Source organism: Protopterus annectens, chromosome 6.part1 (genome assembly GCF_019279795.1).
Source record: "Protopterus annectens isolate FY-2018-M chromosome 6.part1, PAN1.0, whole genome shotgun sequence".
In the NCBI taxonomy this organism is placed as follows: Eukaryota; Metazoa; Chordata; order Ceratodontiformes; family Protopteridae; genus Protopterus; species Protopterus annectens.
Window position 1 is genome coordinate 337,337,278 of NC_056738.1, and position 20,998 is coordinate 337,358,275.

Below are 20,998 nucleotides of genomic sequence, written 5' to 3' on the forward strand. Positions count from 1 at the left end.
TCTCCAACAGTGTTGTACAACAAGTTAAATTATTAGCTGATGAGTTTAGTAGGTGCAGGGTTAGTGATTTGCATGTCAGCCACACTCCTGCATTTCTAAATTAGATACAAAGGCATTAGAAAGTGGCTTGGAATTAAATGCATTTGTATTGCTAAGGGACACACAGGGGAAGAAACTGATATGACCTACTTGGTTATATTTATAAAATAACTGGACAGCTGCTAGTGGTAAGCAATCTAGTTTGATGTCATATGTGGAACGTATTTGGGTATTTTACCTTATCTGGGATTATCAGAACATTTCTGGGTTATTCTAAGAAGTTTCCTACAAAAACTAGGAATTAGTTGGATGTGTATACCAGAGATATACAATTATTTATAGAAGAAAACAATGAAGATGACTTTGTAGACTCTTTTATGTTGTAGAATTTCCACAATGTGTCCATCTTTTCTTTTACTTTTTTATCTTTGGAGGCAACACAAGGATGAAAATGAATTCAAACTGACCTGGCAATCAGGTATAATGGCATCAGTTAAGTGGTTGCTAGCAGAAACTTGAAATAGTTCTTTAGACCTATCTAGAATGAGGTATTTTCAAAGACAACTTCTGGGTTCTCAAATCAGATGTGTTTGCATATGGTCACTTACAAAATAAGAGAGTTGCTGAGGCTTTCATGTGTTCAGGGGAGTGGGATTATTTACTTCAGTAGTAAGATAGTGTCCTAGTCCAAAACACATCCAAGATGGTGGCAGGTGGCTGTCAAGCACAATGTTAGATTTTATACTTTTTTCCTGTTCTCTAAGTATCTTATTTTTAACATTTTAATGGATGCCAATATTGCATGATAAAGTGCCATGTCATTCTTTGCTATGAAACCATTATACTGGCCTTATTGTGGTTCATTGGTATCCTCAAGCTCTCGGTTATTTGTTGTTATATTTTTGTAACACAACTGCAATGGATCTGGTTTTCTGACTGTGTGTAGCCTTTGTTTTAGAAAGCTGTTTTGGCATCTCATTTACTGCTGCATGTTGCAAGCAGTGTTGTAACGGACTCGGTTATTCTGACAGTATGTGGCCTGGTTCAGAAACTGTGGATATCTATATTCTGTTATGGTGTAGATATCCGTATGCTGTTACTGTCTAATTAAATTCTCTCCATTGCTACATTGCTGTTATATTGCTGAAACAGACTTACTTTTAGTTTGTGTGTGGCTTCTCGTATTCAATTTTTAGGATACTGAACCCTGGAGCTGTTATCTGATAATTCTTTTTGCCAGTGATGTTTTTGGATTCTTTGGGACTTACAAGGGGTGTCAGGAAGATGTAGTATCTCTATTGGGTGAACACGTGCTCTTTGGAGTAGTTCATCCACTTTGATCCTCACCTGACATTCAGCTCTCACCTGTGGCTCCTCGTAGCTGTCTGCATGCAACAGCGGCCACACCCTGGGCACTGGCTTTGACTGGCTGGCAAAACCAGGTGAGGGTAGCCGATGGGTTTGGAACCCTTGGCGAGTCAGGGCTTGTCTACCTATGCATGTGAAGACTGGATCTGGTGGACTGCGTGGAGGAAATCAGATTGACTCAACGGGCAGGAAGGCGGACTCAGCAAATGCTGTGGAGAGCAAATAGGGCACAGTGAGACACATTAGGACACTGCTGGCCATCCACTGCATCCCAACCCATCTCCAGTCATCTCAACTATGTCCTGCCACTGGACTAAGATAGGCTGGGATGTGAGAGTGAGACTGATGATCTGAACAACTCTATCTCACTATAATCCAATTCACGTGCAAGTCAAGACATCATCCCATCAAGTCCTGTGGCGAAGGGCGAATGACGAAGCAGCAGATGCAGATACACTTGGAATCTGTAGCCATAACCTCACACACAGGCAGCCCAGGGCAATGGGTCACTCTCTAATGGATCGAAGCAGCAGTGGGAAGCCCCTTGCGTGTCTGAGCAGCCCTATTTAAGATCACCCTGCTCACCTCTATGATCTGCAGAAGGGGCTAGAAAAGGTGCCCTAAACATAACCCGCTTCACCCTATCCCTGGCCTGCTTGCCGCAACAGGTGGGGATCCCAACTATGTGGTCGAATCACAAAGAAAAAAACATTGGTGACTTTGTTTACCATTGGCACATGGAATGTGTGCACACTCATGGATAGCTCCAAAACAGACAGACCTGAGAGATGGACAGCACTTGTCTTAAAAGAACTCGTCAGGTACAACATCCAGATAGCAGCACTCAGTGAGACCAGGTTTGCAGATGAAGGCCAGGTGACAGAAGTTAAAGCCAGTTATACCTTTTCTGGAGTGGCTGCAGCAGAGATGAATGTCATGACTCAGGAGTGGGTTTTGCCATCAGATCCAATGTGATCAGCAAATTAGCCAGCCTCCCAAAAGGATTCAATGACCGACTCATGTCTGTGCGGCTCCCCCTCAAAGGAAAGCGCCACTCCACTTTCATCAATGCATATGCCACCGCCATGACAAATTCAGAGGAGATCAAAGACAAGTTTTATGAAGACTTGGAGTCCCTCACAGTATCTTTACCCAAGGCGGCTAAGCTCATCATCTTAGGTGACTTCAGTGCCAGAGTTGGTTCAGACTATCAGACAAGGGAGGGAGTCATCAAGAGGAATGGAGTTGGCAAAAGCAACAGCAATGGTCATCTAATTCTGATGACCTGCGCAGCTCATGACCTGTTGATCACAAACACAGTCTTCTGCCTACCGAACCATAACAAGATGTCTTGGATGCACCCGCAGAGCAAGCACTGGTATCTTATTGATTATGTCATAGTAAGGAGAAGGGATAGGCAAGATGTTAAGAGTGACTAAGGCCATGTGTGGTGCAGACTGCTGGACAGACCAGAGACTCATCCTCTCAAAACTTAACATGCATACCCAGCCTAGGTGGCACCCACAGGGGAAAAAGACCAATAGGCACCTGAATCTCAGCATGTTAGAATGGCACTCTCTGTGCCAGAACCTCAGTGAGGAACTTGACAGTAAGTGTGACCAACTCAGCTTTGGCACCAACAGTGTAGAAGAGGACTGGGGAGCCTTTAGGGATGGGGTCTACAACGCCGCTCTTGCTCACTTGGACCTGAACACATGCAAACACCAGGACTGGTTCGATGACAATGATGAAGACATTCAGAAGCTGCTAGATAAGAAGTGTGAAGCCTTCAGATCCCTCCAGCAAGACACTATATCCATCTTCAAGAAAGCAGCCAACAACTCCATCAAAAGCAAGGTGCAAGGAAAGCTCAGAGAGATGCAAGACTCCTAGCTCAGCAGAAAGGCAGATGAGATCCAAAAGTACACTGATAGCAACAACTCCAAGCATTTTTATGATGCCCTGAAAACCATGTGCTGAAGCCATTGACCACATGCTGCAAGCTGCCATTAACACCTCCCTGGCAGAACCTCCAAAGGAATCAGAGATTAAGGAAGCAATTACGCTTCTCTCCAATGGTAAAACACCAGGCTCTGATTCCATTCCAGCTGAAATCTACAAGACAGGGGGATCAGTCTTGTTACAGAAGCTCACTGAGCTCTTACAGACCATGTGGCAACAGGAAGTTATCCCTCAGGAACTAAAGGATGCCTACATCATCCATCTCTACAAGAGAAAGGGAAACAGGCAGTCTTCTGAGAATCACAGAGAAATCTCTCTTCTGGTCATTGCTGGCAAAATCCTTGTCAGAGTCTTCCTCAACCATCTCACTCAACAAATGGAAGATGGACACCTGCCAGAGACTCAGTGAGGCTTTAGAGAGGGCCAAGGGACAGTGGATATGACATTTGCAGCACGTCAACTTCAGGAGAAGTGCCAGGAACAAAACAGGGACCTTTACGCAATGTTAGTGGACCTGACCAAAGCCTTTGACACCATTAGTCATGACGGGCTATGGCGGATCATGGAGAAGTTTGGCTGCCCAGAAAAATTCATCAGTATGGTGTGCCAGTTCCACGACAGCATGCTTGCTTGAGTATTGGATAATGGAGACTCCCACGATGCCTTCCCAGTTACTAACAGAGTTAAGCAAGGCTATATACTGGCACCCATGCTGTTCAGCATGATGTTCTCAGCCATGCTGTCAGATGGCTTCTGCAATGACGAAGAAACCAGCATCAAGATCAGATAAAGGACTGATGGCAGGTTCTTCAACCTGCAGAGGGTACAGGCCAAGACCAAGGTTGAAGAGGATTTTGTGCGTGATTTCCTGTTCACAGATGACTGCGCAATCAGCACTGCCACAGAGGCCCAGATGCAGCAGAGTATGAACAGTTTTTTAACTTCTTGCAGAAACTTCGGCCTCACAATCAATACTAAGAAGACTGAGGTCTTGTATCAGTACACATCGCAGAAGATGTATGTGGAACCAACTATCACCACTGAAGGTGAGATCCGGAAGGCTGTTGACAAGTTTACATACCTTGGCAGCACACTCTCCAGATTTGTGAACACTGACGATGAGGTAGACACACGCACTGCCAAGGCAAGCTCCGTATTTGGATGGCTGCAGGAGTCAGCGTGGGAGAGGAGAGGCATCAAACTGTCCACAAAGCTGAAGGTGTACAAGGCAGTCATCCTGCCCACACTACTGTATGTCTGTGAGACATGGACTGTGTATGAGAGTCATTCCAAGAAGCTGAATCGCTTCCATATGAACTGCTTAGGAAGGCTTTTTAAAATTACCTGGTAGGACAAAGTTCCAGACACAGTTGTCCTCTTTCAAGGTGGACTGCCAAGTATCTACACACTGCTGAGGACAGCCCAAGTTAGGTGGGCAGGCCAACTTGTAAGTATGCCAGACACATGCCTCCCCAAGAGACTGTTCTATGGTTAACTCGAGGGAGGCAAATGCACACAAGGTGGGCAGAAAAAGCGCTTCAAGGATACATTGAAAGTCTCTCTGAAGAGCTTTGTCATTGACCCGGACTCCTGGGAAACCCTAGCGCAAGACAGCCCTGCCTGGCAAACTGCATCAGCAAAGGTGCTACCTCCTATGAGCAGAGCAGGACTGCAGAGGTGCAGAGGAAATGTGAGCTGTGTAAATTCATAGCCAACTCCTTGTCAATCAATCCAACAGACCACTCAAGCCAGATGTGTGGCAGAACTTTCTGAGCCCGCATTGGACTTATCAGCCACAGCCGGACACACCGTACTCAGTCAACCTCCTCAGTGTGATATCTTTGGTCATTGTCGATAACAATGGACGAACAACAACTTACAAGGGGACTCATGAAGAACTGTGGTTGGCTTTAAGTTGTGGATAGTTCATAACTGTGGTCTGCTCTTTTGCATCAAATATCATTCATTGATCCTGGCATTTTGCTGAAAATTTACTTGCAAATTAGTATGACATGGACTGGACTTGAAAGTTTAGTCGTGTAACCAATTATATCTATATGTCTCACTGCATGATACTTTGGGAGCCCAATTTTGATTGTCTGTTGGTTTAAAGGACTAGTTTTAGCAACTGTACCTGTTTTTTCACTGTGTTATGTGTATTCAGCATAAAATGTATTTCCTTTAGATAATAAAATAAATGTAAAATACATCATACTTGCATATCTTTGTTTTCTAACCCACTCACTTATGCTTAGGATTAAGGACTTAAAACAGCACTGAAACATTTAAGCAAAGTTCAAAGTGAAAGAATAGGTTAGACTGATTTTTCAGGTCAATATTTTTGTTATCTAGCATGAATACGTCTGAACTGATGCCGTTAATGATTTAGTGAAGCGATTCTTCTTTTGCCAGTCGTGCTTACTCTGGGGATATGCAGTGGCACAATCAGTTTAGGTGTTTGTTGTTAGATGCAACACAAAAGTGGCTTCTCTAGTTTCGAGTTCACCATAGAACAGTCTCTTGGGGAGGCATGTGTCTGGCATACTCACAAGTTGGCCTACCCACCTGACGGGCTGTCCTCAGCAGTGTGTAGATACTTGACGGTGGCCATTACTGAGGATCTATAGAGCAAATAATATTGTCTTTGCAAACAGTGACTAATTTCCTGATCTTTAACAGTGGGTCTTAAAGACATGCCATTTAAGGATAGGATGTCTAAAGAGCAGCACTGAATTCCTAATGCAAAACAGCCAAATTTATATGGACAATTTTCAGGACATTTTTGTGTCTCAAGGGAGAGAAATGGGTAATGTTACTCACATATGTGAGAACAGCACACCAGGAAAAGTTTTATGAGGGCTTGGATGAAGCACTTTAAGTATGTGAGAGCAGGGGTGTAGCAATCAAATTCCATTTTGTACTCACAAGCTTAGTGCTACCCCCCCGCACACCTATCCTTAAAAATGGACACATCTCTTAAAATGCTGCCCCCAGCACTTAATAAATGTAAGTTTTAGCTGTGCCCCATAAAACTATTACATATATTGTTTTTAGATTAGCAATATTGCACCTGTTATTAAAGGCATTCATTTAGACAATTGTAGACATAATATGACCTGAAAAATCCATGTTGATGTAATGTTCAGAAAAAAAATGTACTCAGTAGACTACCAAGTGTATCCCTGGCTATACCCTTGTATGAGAGTACTAATCATGTAAATGGAAGTCATACCGTAATCTATATTTTGTGTGCGTGTTTGTGTGCATGTGTGTGCAACTGGAGTTTAATGAAATTGGAGCAGTAAAATTGTTTTGGAAATGTGATGGTTTTAGTTTAATAAAATGAGATGAGTTGTGTAGTTTGTGCATTGAATTCTTCACATAGAGGTATGCATATGTGTATGTGTGACTATTTAGCATGCTCAGGAACTTGGCTGACAAGATGCAAGTCTGTGCATGTGTGACAGTAATGAGTATGAATGGATAAACTGGAAGAAGACTTATTCTCTAGATGTTCCTTGAATGGTATAGGTTTTAATTGATTACTTTACTGTAGCTGGATCCGCGGTGGTGGTGGTGCTGCGGTAGTGTTGTCACCTCACAGCAAGACATTGTCCCGTTCGATTCTCAGCTAGAGCGTCTTCTGTGGAGACATGCGTGAATGGGCGTACCTTCGTTGAAGGTTGTGCGTTAGGGCCGGCAACTCAGCATGTAAAATTCAACTGCCAATCATTAGCAGACCGGAGTTCCACTGTGGCGACCCCTAACTGGGAAAAGCCGAAAGACACAACAACTTTACTGTAGCTGGACACTGTATTAGGAATGTGTTGCATGTCGTACTGTCTCACAGTGACTACAATATACAGCTACAGCAAATTTAGCTATTGTGTACAACAGTGCAGTAGTTACTAAACATCAGAGGTTTAGGGCAGCACTTAAGTAATACATAAACTATATATATATATATATATATATATATATATATATATATATATATATATATATATATCCCTGGTAGGCTGCTTATATACAGCTGCCTTTTTAATGCATTATGAATCTCAATGAAACATGCCTAAAAACAAAACTAGCTGTTAAGCCCATGTGCACCAATCTAAGTGGTATTTTAGGAAAGTACACAGCTGACATGGTTGTACTTAGGAAACAGCTCAGCTAAAACATCAGGCAACAACCAGGAATGTGTTAGGGAGCTGCTTGCTGCAAACACAACTGAAGAAAACTGCAAATAAACCAGTACAACACCCCCCCCCAAAAAAAACTACAGCATAAAAAGATGGAATATCTTGATATGAATTGTGGAGTTTGCGCAGCTACTTTGCATTTACACATTGCTTAAATTCGATGCCTGGGGCATGGAATATATTTACATTTTTGCTGTGGCCATTCTGTGTTGACACATTTATTTAGGCCCAAATTCTATTGTTACACTACACTAGTATATACTTTGATCTTCCCAAAAAACTCCTGTATGCATTGCTGTATTGCTGTACTAATATACTGTAACATACTCAGTTTGGGCCCAGTTCTGATGCATGTAACATATTATGACACATTTGTTCAGGCCTAGTGTTGTACAGTTGTGCAGCAAGTAGTGTTGTCTCTTCATAGTAAGAGGTCTTCTGATCTGATTCTCAGCTATGTTGCTTTCTGTCTGCATCTACATTTTTTTTCTTGGTACTTGGTTTTCTTCCTCCTCCCAAAGACATGCAGTATGTAAACTGTTGTCCTCCATATTGCCTATAGGTGTGAATGTGTGCTCTATGATAGACTGCGGCTTTGTCCAGAATGAGTTTAACTGCCTTGTGTCCTCTGACTGCAGGGATAGGTTAAGATGTCCCCTTGGCCTTGTACTAGATAAGACAGGTTGTTAAAAAATGGATGAGTGGATGAATGGATGTTTCATGCCTAAACTTGCTGTATACGTCATAGACCTTTGGACATGTACCCCAGACTTGATGGTTTTATGTACAACAGAAAGTTAATATCAAGACTGCAATCATCTACAAGGGGAGAGAGTGCTCAAGCAGGATCTCTGATATGACAGTCACTGAAAATACAAAACAGTATTCCTCTCCAAAAATATGAAAAATAAGATTTTTATTAGTACAGCAATTAATTTATGTCTGGTAGTGATGACATTTCTGGAGATGGCTCCTGTTTTCTGATTGTAGTTTAATTTTCATGAACGGCTAGCTGGACCTAATGGACATGTATGTGGTATACAATTGGCCTGTGCAGTGTACTTAGTAACAGTGTATGTTTTTGCGAATCCATAATGTAATGTAATTTACTATAATCTACAAAATTACATAGCTCTTATCCAACTCAGACATATACAAAACAATCTATAACCCAAATAAATACCCATCTCTACAAATACTTGTTCAAATATATACTTCTCCAAGGCCATTATTATCACAACAAAAACAAGTATAAGCCATTATCAAGTGACATAACTCAGACAGCACAGCAAAATTATGGAATTTACTACTGAATGATATCAGAACCAAATCAAACTTTACAACCCTCATTAATAAACTTCAGAACAGTCTAACAAGAAATACAACTTGTGGCTGTACACAAAATACTGCATTGACTAAGATGCATTTTACACAGCTATCTCTGCATCTTTTTTTCATTTTCTAAAAAGTATTTTTCTCTCCAAGAACAAGCTGAAGCAACTACTCAATAACTATTAACAACTGCTGTAATATATGTGACATTCCCTGCTCTGGGCCAGTGATCAAGGAGTCTCAGTCCTCACCACGGACAAAGGTGAGGGATGTTCACTTAGAACAATAATAGATACACACAGTATTGTCAGGTGCAGCTCTCTGCACCAAACACAATTTCCTTTATGAGCACACAGGAACATGCTGGGTTTCCCTCCCTCTCTCTCTCCAGGCTCCAAAAAAGACACCACACTGTGAAAGCTGTAGAGTTGAGTCCTCAGCTGAGTGTTACAAGCCGGGTCCTCCACCACCCTCTCTGTGAAACCAGTGCTCTGTGTCCCTGCTCAAAGTAACTAACACACACTCCCTTTCTGAGATTTGATTCACACCCACACCTACACAGACACACACACACACACACACACACACAGACACACACACACACACACACACACACACACACACACACACACACACACACACACACACACACACACACACACACACACACACATCCCTGGGAAAGGCTGGTTTACCATCTATACCCCCTCTGCCCAGACTATAAGGTAGACACTGCCACCAGAATACTCCAAAGCCAGTGACTCTAAGGTTCTTACCAATGTATCCAATTATACATAGTAAAATTAATACTAACACAAATGGTAGTGTTTGACCAATGCAGCAAGGCTTTCAGAAGAGGCCACAGTGTCACCAAATAAATATGAGTACTCTCAAAGGTTAAAATATTCTCTAAAAGACCAGCCACAATGAAAAGTTTAAATATAGTTAATAATAATTAATAAAAACATGAAATACATTTAATAATAAACAATAAAAGAACACGAAAATACTAAATATCTACTTACAATAAACACCAGCGTTTCATTCACAGGAAATATTTAAAATAACACAGGTGGATAAATTCGCACAGATACAGGAAAAAGAGTGCTTAACTAATCTCACCATATTTTCCTGACTGATATAAAAAATTATTATTCCCTGGTTACTTACTAAAGCAAGGCAAGATGAAGTGGGTGAGTGGTTTTCCTTCTTGGTCAGGTTTCAAAAACAGACTGCTCTGAGACTTCTGTCTCATCTAATATTAAAACATTGTTTTAGTGGTGGATTACAGAATGACATCACATACATCTGGTCATCTGATTCTGGTTCCCACATTACTGAACCAGAATTTAGCACATATGTGTTACCATACACACAGACAGAGCTTTGGTGAGATGTGTTACAGCATCTGGAAGCTATAAAACCATTTCAAAACTTCCATCCTTTCAATGTAGCAATCAGTTCACCCCTAAGGACAATACAGTAGGATTCCCAGTCCTGGTTTTCACAGACATTTTGTCTCTGGCTGCAATTAGAACTGTAAGATACAATCGTTTTGGCCTAAACCAGGTAATTTAATTTTAGACTATTGTTCAAAGTTAGCTCAATTGAGATTAACCTCTTCTCTTCCAGTACCCTTTGTTACAATATATTCATTTCAACAGTTACAATACAGTCTGGCATACAGGTGTATTTCTTTTCTGTCCAGTAGGACCCACTGTTGGTACATTTTTAACACAAGCACCTGTACAAATCAGTTTGATATACAAACGACATATAATTATTTACAAAACTCCAGCTAGCTATGCTGGCATATGTTAACATCTACTGCCCTTCTTCTCCTGGAATAGATGTTAACATATGCTAGCTATGCTGGCATATGTTAACATCTACTGCCCTTCTTCTCTTGGCATAGCTGGCAATACCTCACATCAACACACTATGCATAACCATTATCTCAATTTCCTCAAAACTTTTCCTGTAATCTACTTGTATACCTAAATACTAATTCATCATCAAACTTACCATTTGCTTCTCTTTAGTTTTACCCAACTTTTTTGAACCTACAATATTTTGTGAAGGAAAACAAGGGCTGAGATCCAGATAGGGCTACGGCAAATGGTAAGTCCTATCATGGGTGGCCAACCACTGGTGGGCACCCTTTCTGATTCAGAGACAGACCCCACACCAGAGATTTTACACAGCTGGCAGAATCATGGCGGTGGGTCATCTCCATGGTAGTGTTACATGGGATCCTAGGTAGTTAGTGGCTCGTACACCATAGGACAGACTGTCAGTAAAACTATAGCTTAAGAGGGTAGGGCCAGATGTAGCTGCGTACAATGAGTGTCATGTCACTAGCTCTGCCCAGTTAGGGCATACTAAAATATCCACCCTAGCAGGCAAAACCAGCATATGTTACACTACGGGCTGCTCTGCTCCACTTCCCTCACTCAACCCTCCATTTTTGCAGCCCCAGCCCTGAGGAAAAGTACTAGGGACACTTAAAAATATATGGTCCAACTGAGCAGCTGATGGTCAGCTGGGGGCATGCAAATGGGGGTGGGGGTACAAATGCGATAAACCCACAGTGTTTAAGTCCAACTGGATAGTGTTAACATGCTGTAACTTAACGAATCAGTGAAGGAGATTGCAGCATGCAGAGTTAGTTACCTACAAGTCAACCACCATTTTGGAACCCCCCTTTGACTCATTTTCTTAATTCAGTACATCAGCAGAAACCCACTCTGTGGGACTTGAGTCAAAATTATGAACAGATAAATAAATGTCAGAACTTTTCTTGGCTTACAATAACTCAAATTTCTGCCTCAACTGCAATATTTTCTTTTTTTCAGTTAAAATATGTTATAAGCTGCCTTGGCCTCTCCCTGTAACATATATAAATGTTAACACACTACATTTACAGGCTTCTCAGAGATACTGCTTGCAGTCAGGAAAAAAATATAGTTTCTGTATCCAATGCACCCATTTCTCAAATAAATTAACTTAAAGACAAAGGCCACTCAACAGCTATAGTTGAACCTTTTCTCAAATAAAAGACAAGACAACTTGTTTTCCAATTCGTCTTCCACCTTGCACTCTCTGATACATGTACAAATGTTGCTTCTTTAGTTCTGCACCTTGTTCCCATTCTGACACCCCAAAGACATCACATTTCTTTTATTTAGCATACTGTAACATTTGTTATATCATAGTGGCAGGGAAAAACAATAAGAAAAATGTGTTATGTGCCTCCAGCTGCTTCTGCATGTATTTCAAATGACTCCACATAGCGGGGCGTCAGACCACATGACTATTGAACACATCAGGCTAACCTGCCACTTTTTCAGAGATATACTGTCTATGTCACATTGCCTGTTGGTGAGCTTATGACAGAGGGCAATGAAAAGCTTGTTGATACCAATGTGGAACTCTATAGCTTATTAATGAGATTGTTCCTGATGCCATGGATGCATCTGTCTTCTGCAGGCTACACTATCCAAAAAACATTTGAAACTTCTACCCTCTTTTATCAACTAACTTTTGTCTGGTCTTCCTGCCTCACTCAGTGTGGCAATTCTGTAGATACTTTTTACAAGTTCCCTCATGAAGGCAGTGCTTACTCTGGTCTTTCACTATACTTTTTGTCCACGAGTATGAATATTCTACACCACAGAAATCATCAAATGTTTCTTGTTTTGAACAGATTGTTGTTTTTGTCTTTCGGCTTTTCCCGGTTAGGGGTCGCCACAGCGAAGCTCTGGTCCGCTAATGGCTGGCAGTAGATTTTGACGAACGCCGAGGTGCCAGCTCGACGTTCAACCTTCAACAAAGGCACACCCATTTACGCATGTCTTTCGAACGCCCACTCAACCGCGGGGAAGACATGCAGACTCCACACAGAAAGCACTTCCCGCACTCCAGCCGAGAATCGAACGAGAGAACCTCTTGCTGTGAGGCAATAATGCTACCGCTGCACCACCGCGGAAGTGTTTTGAACAGATAGTGATTATACTAAATATGGCTATCCTGCCAAGAGAAAATGCCACTTCCTTGAATTAAGGCACCTCTTCTACCCCTTCTCAATGTGTGGTAAACTAATGGGGTGCCAGAAAAACACTGATCGGTCACAGCAGCAAATATCAAATGACCTTCAAAGTTCTGCACATGCATGCCACTTTGTGACTTCTGACTACCACATTCACTTGTTCTATCCTTAGTACTGCTAGTCTGGTATACAGCGCTTAAATAAACACTGATGTGACCAACAGTCAAAGCCTACATATGAATTATTTTAATAAGGGTAATCTGGTGTAGAAAATCACTACACAAACTTGGCAAACTAGAATCAAGACTCTAGTGTCAAAGAAAATCAAAACAACTGGAGATTCTCATCACTCACAAAGCTTCATGGTCATTAAAATCCTAAGATCTCCTTCTGCCTGATCTGTTACTGATGATAGGATTTTTTGAGGTTAGACCATGCTCCATCTGGGATTCTGCTCAAGCCTGTTCACAATGGGTAATCTATCCATATTATAGGAATCCAGATGGTGCAGCCACGAGAATCAAAAGGGCATGCAAACCTCCCTCCATGACATACTTTCTGTGTAAGGAGAGCAGTAGTGAATTTACATTCTCCAACTTGAAAATGTAGACTCTTGACAACCCAGTTGCACTTACTTGGGTGGTGCATTCCACCCAAATCACACTTTTCTTTTAAGTATGACAGAATATGAGTAGGAAGGCCAAATTTAGGAGGAGTTGTTATCTGCTCTACTGGAGATGTGGAATCATACCATCTGCAGATACTTAGTTGGTATCACAGGGGAAACATTCAGCATCCTGCACATGCCTACCCATGCAGGGGTGACACAGTAGGTGCGGCTCCAATGAACCCACTACAACCCCCTAGGGAAAAGCAGTTGATATTAAAACAGGGCAAGCTGTGATCTCACCTTAGAAGTGATTTGTGTGGCAAGGATAAATAAAGTAGAAATAGATTAAGACATTCCCCCAGTTAGTACAGATCTCTTTATTTATTGTGGTAATGATATTAAAGCTCTTATATCATGTTTTTGCTTTGTTTTGAATTTTTTGAGTTATTTTCATCTATGACAGAAAAGAGAATGATTATAATTGCTTTTATTCTGAGAAATGAAAAAAAAAACAAAAAACAAAACAGCCCCGCCCCTTAACAGAGTATAGAAATAATTTGAGAAAGAGGAGAAATTTAGATAATCCAGTGTATTACATTCTTGTATACTTGCGCTGCGTATTTGTAAGTAATACCCTTCCTAGCATAGAGGATTACAATCGGATCGCTGAGCATAACCTTCTAATTATGTGTTCAAGACTTGGATGCCAAGAAATTCACCTTAAGAGTGAAGTTTGAAAGGGTAATCCTGGCATTCATGTCGAGAACACATAATTAAAGTTAAGATCAGAAACCTGATCATAATTCTTTGTAGTGCATGAAGCTTTATCTGCTGCATATACTACAAGTTACAGGAAAAAAATGCTGTGTTTGCCGGCACTTAGCAAATGTTGTCAGAAAGGCAGTGCAACACTGTCCCTTATGTTTTACACTCACCTTGCCATGCCTCTCAAATGTCCATATTTCTGCAGAATGTCTAGATTTTTGCCACATAATGTTTGGTCTGTTCCATATAAAATATTGTTTTTTTGGACAAACTACAGAGAATTGAAGTCACTAAATAATGACATATATTTAAGTTTCAGACTTCATATTTTTCACAAAATGGAGCTGAACACACATCCTGTTATTCTAGCTATTTTCTACGTTTATAACAGCAAGTCACAGAAACGTTACTGGTATGGTGAGCAGGCAGAAGCAAATAGTTTTTTTTTTTATTCTGCCACTGTTGTTTGCTAGTCAGTACTGTCAGATTTGACTGCCTCATGCAACACCCGACCTTAACAAGTTAATCAGGGTGTGCTTAACATTTGTTAAGATTGGGTCTCACAATATAGTAGAACTTCGCTGATTTGTCTTTTTCCGAATACGACAGTGTAATCACCACGGTCCATGCACTACAATGTCTGTTACACTTAGTCCTACCTTTCATGTTTTTACAAATCTCTTTGTTTAACACTTAACCCTCACCAAGAATGATGCCACAATATGAAGACAAGATGATTAATTTCAACAATTGGCTTAAGTATTGGTGTCATTCAAAGGGGATCCAATGCCTGTCAGCCTGGGATGACATGCTCGACAAGCCACGATGCTTCGCTAGGGACGGCTTGCACCTGTCACCCCTGAGCTTTCGGATATTGGCAAAGGCTCTTGCTACCCCCATAGTGCCTCTTTTAGGCAAGGCTCAAAAGACAAACCCACCTTCATAGGTATCACAAGGGATAAGAAACTAAGAGTAATGCTACTCAACGCCAGCGACTTCAACTACCCAAACATAGACTGGGAGCATTACTCTAGCTCCAACACTAGCTCAAAGGTTCCTAGAATTTATAAACTCAAATGCTATGGAACAACTTGTTACCACTCCCACAAGAGGGGAAAACATACTGGACCTGATCATCACCAACATGGGGACTCTATGCTCCAGACCAAAAGTGTATCCCTCACTGGTAAGATCAGACCATAAACTAATCTCACTGGATATTCACATCCCGACCCCACCCCCTGCCCAGAAAACCACAGTGAAAAACTTCTCTAAAGCAAATTTCACACTCCTCAAAACCGAGGTGGAATCCTTTAAAGCCCCAGGGCCTGTGGAAAATACAGCCCAGACCGCAGAATCCTTTATAAACGCATTCTATGAACACCTTCAGGAATGCATGGATCATGCAATCCCAAATAAAACCAAGACCCAATCCTCCAAAGGCAGACGTCCTGTCTGGTGGACCCCAGCCATAAACAAACTATACAATAGAAGGAGGAAGCTACTACATGATAGAGCAAAATCCCAAAAGGGAAGGCATCTCTGATCAGTGTTAGCAAAAAACTACGGGCACTCATAAAATCGTCTAAGGCCAGCTTCGAGAGAAAAAAGGCACAGGACACTAAGGATAATCACAAGGCTTTCTTTAGTTATGTTAGGAACCTGGGTGGGAATTCCCAGATATGCTCAGAATTACTCCAAAATGACAAAAAATACACCGAACCCACAGACATTGCCAACATCCTAGCTGACAGGTTCAGCGCAAACTTCTCCCCCCCCCCTGCCAAAAGGGCAAATATCTATCCCAGCAGAGTGCTGCCCCCCCTGACATCTCAGATGCTCAGGTAAGAGCCGCCCTCTCCAAAGCAAAAACACAGCATCAATGGGACCAGACGGTGTCCTGGGCTGCGTCCTACATGAACTCCAAGAAGAGCTAAACCCAAACATAAAACTACTGTTCAATCTCAGCCTTACCACAGGATATGTACCCAAAGAGTGGCGTACAGCAACAGTGGTCCCTCTCCACAAAGGTGGTGCCTCAACGGATCCTGGAAACTATCACCCCATAAGCCTGACTAGCTTGGTCTGCAAAGCTATGAAAAGGATCATCATGGACCTCATAAATAAAGATATTGGGGACCTACAGACACTGGATCCTACCCAGTTCGGTTTTGTTAAGGGCAGATCCTGCCTCTTAAACCTGGTCTATTTCTTTGAAACAGTCACCAAGGCCATTGATGAAGGGAAGGTGGTCCACACAGCCTACCTGGACTTTGCAAAAGCCTTCTATACAATACCACACTCGGGCATTATAGATAAGCTCACCAGCTTAAATATAAACCCCTATGTCACTAGATGGGTTGCAAACTGGCTCAAGGACAGAACCCACATAGTTAGAATTGCTAGAGCCATGTCAGACTCCAAAACAGTTACAAGTGGCGTCCCACAAGGCTCAGTCCTGGGACCTCTCTTGTTCGGTATATATTTCTCGGAGGTACAGGCCAACACGGAAGGACTGTGGCTGACCAAGTTCGCAGATGACTGCAAACTGGGCACCATAATCGGCTCTCAAGCTGACACAAGCATCCTCCAAAAGGGCCTCATAGAAACAGACAACTGGTGCCAGAGCCATGGCCTCAAGCTAAACGCCAAAAAGTGTATAGTCATCCCCTTTGGCAAAAACAAAGTGCCCACAAATTACCACATAGGTGGTAATCCATTAAATATGGAAGAAGTAATTAGGGATCTGAAGACCCAAGTTGATAGCAACCTCTCATTTGACAACCACGTGGCCAAAGTGGTTAGAAAAACATTTTACATAGCCACCTAATCATGAAGGGATTCACATCTAGATCAGGGGAGATCATCGTGCCTCTTTACTCATCCCTCATCAGGCCCATAATTGAGTACAATGCCCATTTTGGGATGTACCTTAACAGACACCTGCAGCAACTGGAAAGACCCCAAAAGTACCTCACTAAGAGGATCAAAGGGCTCAAACAGATGCCATATGCTGCCCGGTTAAAGAAACTCCAGCTCTACTCAGTGGCATACCGCCTGCTCAGAGGCAATCTGTGCCTGACGTATAAAGCCATGTCCAACCCGGAATGAATGGACATGCTGCACCTCAGAAAATCCAAATCCCATCGAGCTACACGCTCGAGAGACTTGAACCTCAGCACTGAAATAAATAGGACATGTTGGAGGGACAGATTCATAACCCAGAGGCTCCCTTCACTCTGGAATAAAATCCCAGTCCAGGTTAGGCAGAGTCCCTCATTGACTCTCTTCAAGAGGAATCTTGATGAGTGGATGGGGATCGAGGTTTACCCGGTATCACTTCTGTGTCACTGTTAGACAGAGGCACAGTATACTAACCTCGAAAAAGGGCATAGCAAAATTAATTTAAAATGGGTGGTGAAAGCCAAACACACTCTGGCTAGGCTTATAAATGCCCTAGGGCAGATAGCCTAGTATGAACCTATGAACCTATGAACTTCTTTTTTATTTCTATTACTGCATTTCAAGAAAGGCTACTGCCTGAAAATGTATTTCTTGTATAATAGTTATTTTGTCAGTGTTTTACAGTGGATAGTGAAATACATTATAGTATAATACATAGATATATTTTACCAATTATACATTATTTTATAACAGTATACTTAAATATTTCCTTTGTAATTTTCACTTTTGGCCTAGGTCACTGCTGAAAACTGTGTTTGGAAGAAATAAAACCAACTTAATAAATAAATAAAAAATCACAGTAACCATTTGACTTTACCCAAGGAAGAAGAGCAGTGGGTAATGGACAAATTCAGTACACCAAACAGTCCTGTGGCCGTTTTTCACATTACCAAGTTGCACATGGTACATGACTGAATAAGTGACAGAACTGCTCTTGCAATGCACCTGAAATTAGTTTTGGCTAAGGTTGCATGCAAAAACAATAGGCTCTCTTCTGACTGTGGTATGAAACAGCTAGAATACTGCTATTAGATATAACATAATTCCTGGAGGCTAAGTGTGGTGATTCCTGTAAGTTTAGTCATGAAAGAGTAATCAGCAATGTAGAATTAAATATCCTGTAGGGCACAAAAAATCTTGAAATATTACCAGGAGACATAAGAAATGGTTGAACACCTTACCTGGTGAATAGCGGACCACAGAGAGTTGCTCATTGCCATCTATGTAATCGTACACCACCTCTTTTGTTTCTGTATCCAGCACTACCCACCTGTAAACATTAAGCACTTGTTAGGGAATGCAATGTCACAATGGCATTGTAAGACATTATTATTTTGCTTCATTGCAGTAGTAAAACTAGATGCTTTACAGACTGCATAGATACTATTTCAAGTCTTTACAATTATGTGTGGACATGCATCTCCATAACATGTTTTTTATGTCTGTTTCATTTTTTCCCTATTATGATTATTCCCACTGTGATGCCCGTGCCCTGGCCCAGCAATCAAGGAACCTCAATCCTCACCACTAACACCAGTGAGGGACGTCCATATAGAGAAAAGGATAATAAATACACATACAGTAAAGTACATTTTCCCTTAAAAGCACACAGAGATCACAGTCAGTCTGGGGCTGGTTTCTCCCCTTCTCTCCAGGTCCCCAATAAGACTCTCCACTGGCATAGACATAGGGTCCAGATCTCAGCCAGCTGGGCAAGCTAAAACCTCCAGCAACCTTTCTGTCCGACCAGTGCTTTGTGTCCCTGCTCAAGTAGCTGACACACACACACACACACACACACACACACACACACACACACACACACACACACACACACACACACACACACACACACACACACACACACACACATACACACACACACACACACACTTTGAAATAAGAGTTTATACAACCACACATACACTCCTGGAGAAGGCTGGCACAGGTTCTCCAGCTGTGCCGCTTTTACACAGACTATACAGTAGAAATCACTGCCACCACCCAGCTAATATTTATCAGCTACTCAAAGCCCCTTAAAAGGGTGTCCAGTTATTACTGTGCAATATTATTATCCAAATGGTAAGCGAGACTGAACAGTCAAGGCTTATTAGAGTGACTTGGTACAGTATCACTATATACATGCAATGTACTCTAGAGCTTAAATTAACTCTACATAAAACAGCCATAGTTGAAAGGTTTAAAAATATTTAATAATAAATAATAAAAACACAAGACAATACTTCTTACTACACAGTGCTAGTCAAGAGTTCAGAGATCACAGAGAAATACTTAAAATAATACAGTTGCAAACGTTCTGACATCACAGAAAAACAAACTAGTCTAATCTTCCTACTTGGATGGGAGGTTGGCATAATGGTTAAGGTGTTTACCTTACAGACACAAGGTGCAGGGTTTGATTCTCACATGGGATAATTGGCTATGCTTAAAATGGCCCACAAGGGCACTTAGCCTAGTACTAATCTATGAACCTATAAACCTAGCTAGATCTAAGAGAAAACACAGTTCTAAATAACTTACATCTAGATACAGGCAGAGTGGTGAGTTGGATGTTCTCTGGTGTACCAAGGCTAACAGAAACTACATTTACATTCTTTACACCGGGTCAGAAACCAGAGCAATAAAGGACATTTATACATGTAAATTCTAGCCATTAACTCTGGCCTTAAAACAATAGGCAGGATGCCTCTCTCTAGACATACCGGCTCTGAATTTTAACATCAAAGAGAGTCATGAAATGCTTGACTTAGCTTTCTTACAGCAGAATGCACTGTTGTTACATTTTTGCAGTTCAATATCCAATGCAGTCTTTTCACATTTAACAGAACAAGCCTGTGGCTTACATTAATATTTACAAATGACAGAATTATCTACAGAATTCTATCTGGCTAGGCTGTCAGCCTTCACCTATCTTCACACCAACAAAGACTGAATTTATCATAGATATGCTAAGCCTTAGATTGTAAATATGGCTTACTAGAAAAAAATCTTCTTTAGTTGGACACTAATGGGATTGCAGATGCAGCAAGATGTACATTTGTTTCAAGAAAATCAACACTATCTGGAAGTTGGTGTAGGGGATTAAAGCTAAGATCTGTTAACAAGCTACTTCCTGTAGTCTGGAGTTTGATTCATTCAGTCTCCATTTGCCAACTAAGTGACTCAGATTAAGTCACTTGATGGCAATTGCCTAATAACAAGCAATGGAAAAAATCAGGTACCTCAAATAATTTAGTTCAAGAATGGATTTTGAAAATCTATAACATTAATAAATACATCCCTGTGGTACTCTAAATGCACAGGACAATATTTTGAGATGATAGTGTCAGTACAAACCTAGGAACAAAACATCCTGTCAGGTAGTTACAAAACACTGGAATGAGCCAAGCACAAAGCAGATATCACCACATTTTGAAGGAGCTACCTATGGGCACCAGCTCTAAAAAATGTTGATACTCTTACAGATACAGACAGCCTTACTGAAATTTCCACATGGTGTTTTTTTAATACCTGACTTACTAAAGAAGCCATAACAGCAGGCTGTACTGATTTCAATGTGGAACCCATTTTTGTGGCATTATGTTTATTTTATGAAGATAAAAAGGGACACAGATGAAGCCATACCTTTTCCTTGTCTTCTGAGATTGGCTTGCATTCCAGAGGCCATTCAATGTCTTTAGAAGTTCAGTG

General features: G+C 41.4%; 1 protein-coding gene across 1 annotated transcript in view; it reads right to left on the reverse strand.

Annotated features, from left to right (window-relative positions):
• Positions 1-20,998, reverse strand: part of EML3 (EMAP like 3) — a gene marked incomplete in the record, with an annotated part of 1,888,117 nt that overhangs the window by 185,499 nt on the left and 1,681,620 nt on the right. The window contains 1 exon segment of the mRNA XM_044075756.1: positions 18,469-18,557. Coding sequence (XP_043931691.1) covers positions 18,469-18,557 — 89 coding nt within the window.